This window comes from Palaemon carinicauda, chromosome 45 (assembly GCF_036898095.1).
Source record: "Palaemon carinicauda isolate YSFRI2023 chromosome 45, ASM3689809v2, whole genome shotgun sequence".
NCBI lineage: Eukaryota > Metazoa > Arthropoda > Malacostraca > Decapoda > Palaemonidae > Palaemon > Palaemon carinicauda.
Window position 1 is genome coordinate 7,770,070 of NC_090769.1, and position 2,500 is coordinate 7,772,569.

General features: G+C 32.5%; 1 protein-coding gene and 1 long non-coding RNA gene across 3 annotated transcripts in view; one reads left to right on the forward strand and one right to left on the reverse strand.

Moving 5' to 3' along the window:
- The first annotated feature begins 521 nt into the window (after positions 1-521).
- Positions 522-2,500, forward strand: part of LOC137634685 (uncharacterized) — a 46,578-nt gene continuing 44,599 nt past the window's right edge. The window contains exons 1-2 of one of the 2 annotated variants that reach the window (XR_011042559.1): positions 525-580; positions 1,463-2,057. This is a non-coding gene — a long non-coding RNA (uncharacterized lncRNA). Of the gene's footprint in view, positions 581-1,462; positions 2,058-2,500 lie in introns of both variants that reach the window. The other variant, XR_011042560.1, reaches the window with a different exon arrangement.
- Positions 1,310-2,500, reverse strand: part of LOC137634683 (uncharacterized) — a 3,555-nt gene continuing 2,364 nt past the window's right edge. The window contains exon 2 of the mRNA XM_068367164.1: positions 1,310-1,609. Within this exon, the coding sequence (XP_068223265.1) occupies positions 1,367-1,609 (243 nt within the window). The 3' untranslated portion in view covers positions 1,310-1,366. The remainder of the gene's footprint in view (positions 1,610-2,500) is intronic.

Here is a 2,500-nt window from a genome sequence, read left to right on the forward strand (position 1 = left end):
TCCTCTTTTCATTCCACTGTTTGATAAGAAAAATAAACTGATAAAATGACGTAAAAGGACTTCCACCTGTTTTTTTTTTTTTTTTTTTTTTTATTTTTTTTTTTTTTTTTTTTGGTAAAGTTTAAGTTCAGGTGCAAGACTCTAATTTTGAGAATACTACTCTAATTTAGGAAATGCTAGTAATCGTTGGCAAATGATATCATCTATATATATTTCATTTTACTATTAAAAGAACGTCATATTATAATACATTAAGCCAATTTATGACCGAATATACCAACTCAGATCAGAGTTCTTGTTTCGAAATTAATGATCTGCCTTACCAATAATAATTCTTCATGAGGTTCTGTCGTTGACATCATAGCTAGTCTTGTTTTGGTTCGAATATCTATGCTAAGGCAGATTATGAAAAAAAAAAAAAAAAAAAAAAAAAAAAACGTTATCCCTTACAAATCTAATCACTCGATAAGATAAAATTCATGTGAGTTGAGTCTCGTTCCTGAATCGCACCCAGTTTCACTGTAATTGTTAGTGTGGGTTGATGATTGTTACATTCAAAATCGAAACACCTGAGCATTTCGTATGGAAGCTGATTGATGTAAACCTGTTCATTATCAATATCATAAGCTCAGTTGTAACCGTAGTTGGAGAAGCAGATGGTTGAAAATCCTATGGCATCCAACATTATTGCATGAGAATCTGCAGGTTATTTATGATTGATAAATTTATAATTAACAGTGTGATGAAAACCTAAACAGGAACCATTTGTGTATTGAGCAAAATTACTGAAAATTATATTGTAATTAACAAATAATTGTTATACACTTACATGTGTGTGTTTGCAAGTTTATTTCTTAAATATGGTTATAAGTGTGAAATTTATATTTAATTTTGACTGGTTTATCATCAAAAAAAAAAAAAAAAAAATTACTACCATCATAAACTAGCATTGCCTGATTGGTATGTAACCCTGTTTAGTACGTAACCGATACAGTTATGCAAATGTTTTTCCAACGGAAAATGTTCTTGTCTTCCCTGTTATTCAAGGTAAGTAGGTAGCTACTAGAATGACTACACAAAAGAAAAAAAAATTATGCAAGCCACGGGCTCTTGCACTATAGGCAGCCCTTAAGTGGGGAAGTTGTTCAACAATTTAAAACTATGATTAGGGGGACTTCAGTGAAAATCTTTATGAATTTATTTTCTTTATTTTAGATAAAAAATAGTTATACAAAATAAACATAATGAAAAAGAAGCTACATGAAACGTAAATAAATATAATAAATATTAATAAATTAAGACAGGAAATCTTATGATAGTAGAACAAGGCTGAATAAAATAAATTTCATATATCGTGACTGATAATTCAGAAGAATATTCTCAGCCAACTTGGTACTTCTTCCCAAAAGGTGTCTTCTACAAAGACGTGTGCTTCAGCCAATTTCTTTTCCTTGTACCACAGGACACAGGTGTAAACTCCAGACTGCGTTTGGGTGAAGTCCGTGAAGACCAGGTACGAGTGAGGAATGTGTTTTCCTCCCAGTGAGAAAACTCGCCTTTCTCTGCTCCAACTCTGTATGGTGTCGCCATGTTGATTTTGCCAAGTGACCTGGAAAACAAATAGTTTAAAAGAAAATTATTGTGCAATATAAAAGTAGATGATTGATAAACAAAAGGAATGAATAGTCATATATATATAAAATCTGATTTATGAATAGTAATCTTCAATGAACTATTAATGTCACTAAGGCAGATACAGAACAGATAATAGTAATGGTATGGGCTGTGGTAGCCTATTGGAAAAGTCACTGCCATGTAATCTGTTGGGCAAGGGTTCGAGACCCCTCAAGCTTTACAGTTTCTAATAGTGTCTGCAACCTTACCATCCTTGTGAGAAAGAGATGGGATGTTTGAGGAAGCCTATAGGTCTAGCTGAGTTACCAGCAGCCATTGCCTGGCCCTCCCTGGCCCTAGTTTGATGGTCAATCTCTAAGGACATTGTACAGTCCCTTACTTCTGCCATTCATGAGAGATCTTTAAACACTGATTGTTTAATGGTAAGACAATACTCACATTATTATTATTATTATTATTATTATTATTATTACTTGCTAAGCTACAACCCTAGTTGGAAAAGCAAGATACTATAAGCCCATGGGCACCAACAGGGAAAATAGTTCAGTGAGGAAAGGAAACAAAGGAGAATAAAATATTTCAAGAAGAGGAACAAAGTTAAAATAAACATCTAATATATAAACTATACAAACTTTAACAAAACAAGAGGAAGAGAAAAAATATGGAATAGTGTGCCCGATTGTACCCTCAGGCAAGAAAACTCTAACCCAAGACAGTGGAAGACCATGGTACAGAGATAGCTATGGCTTATGTTTGAGATTTTTTTTTTTTTTTGTCTTTGGAAACGATTTCACTGCAACCATTAAGTTCGAAGAGAATATATATGAGAAAAAAAATTTGAATTAAAAAATATTCGATTTGTTGA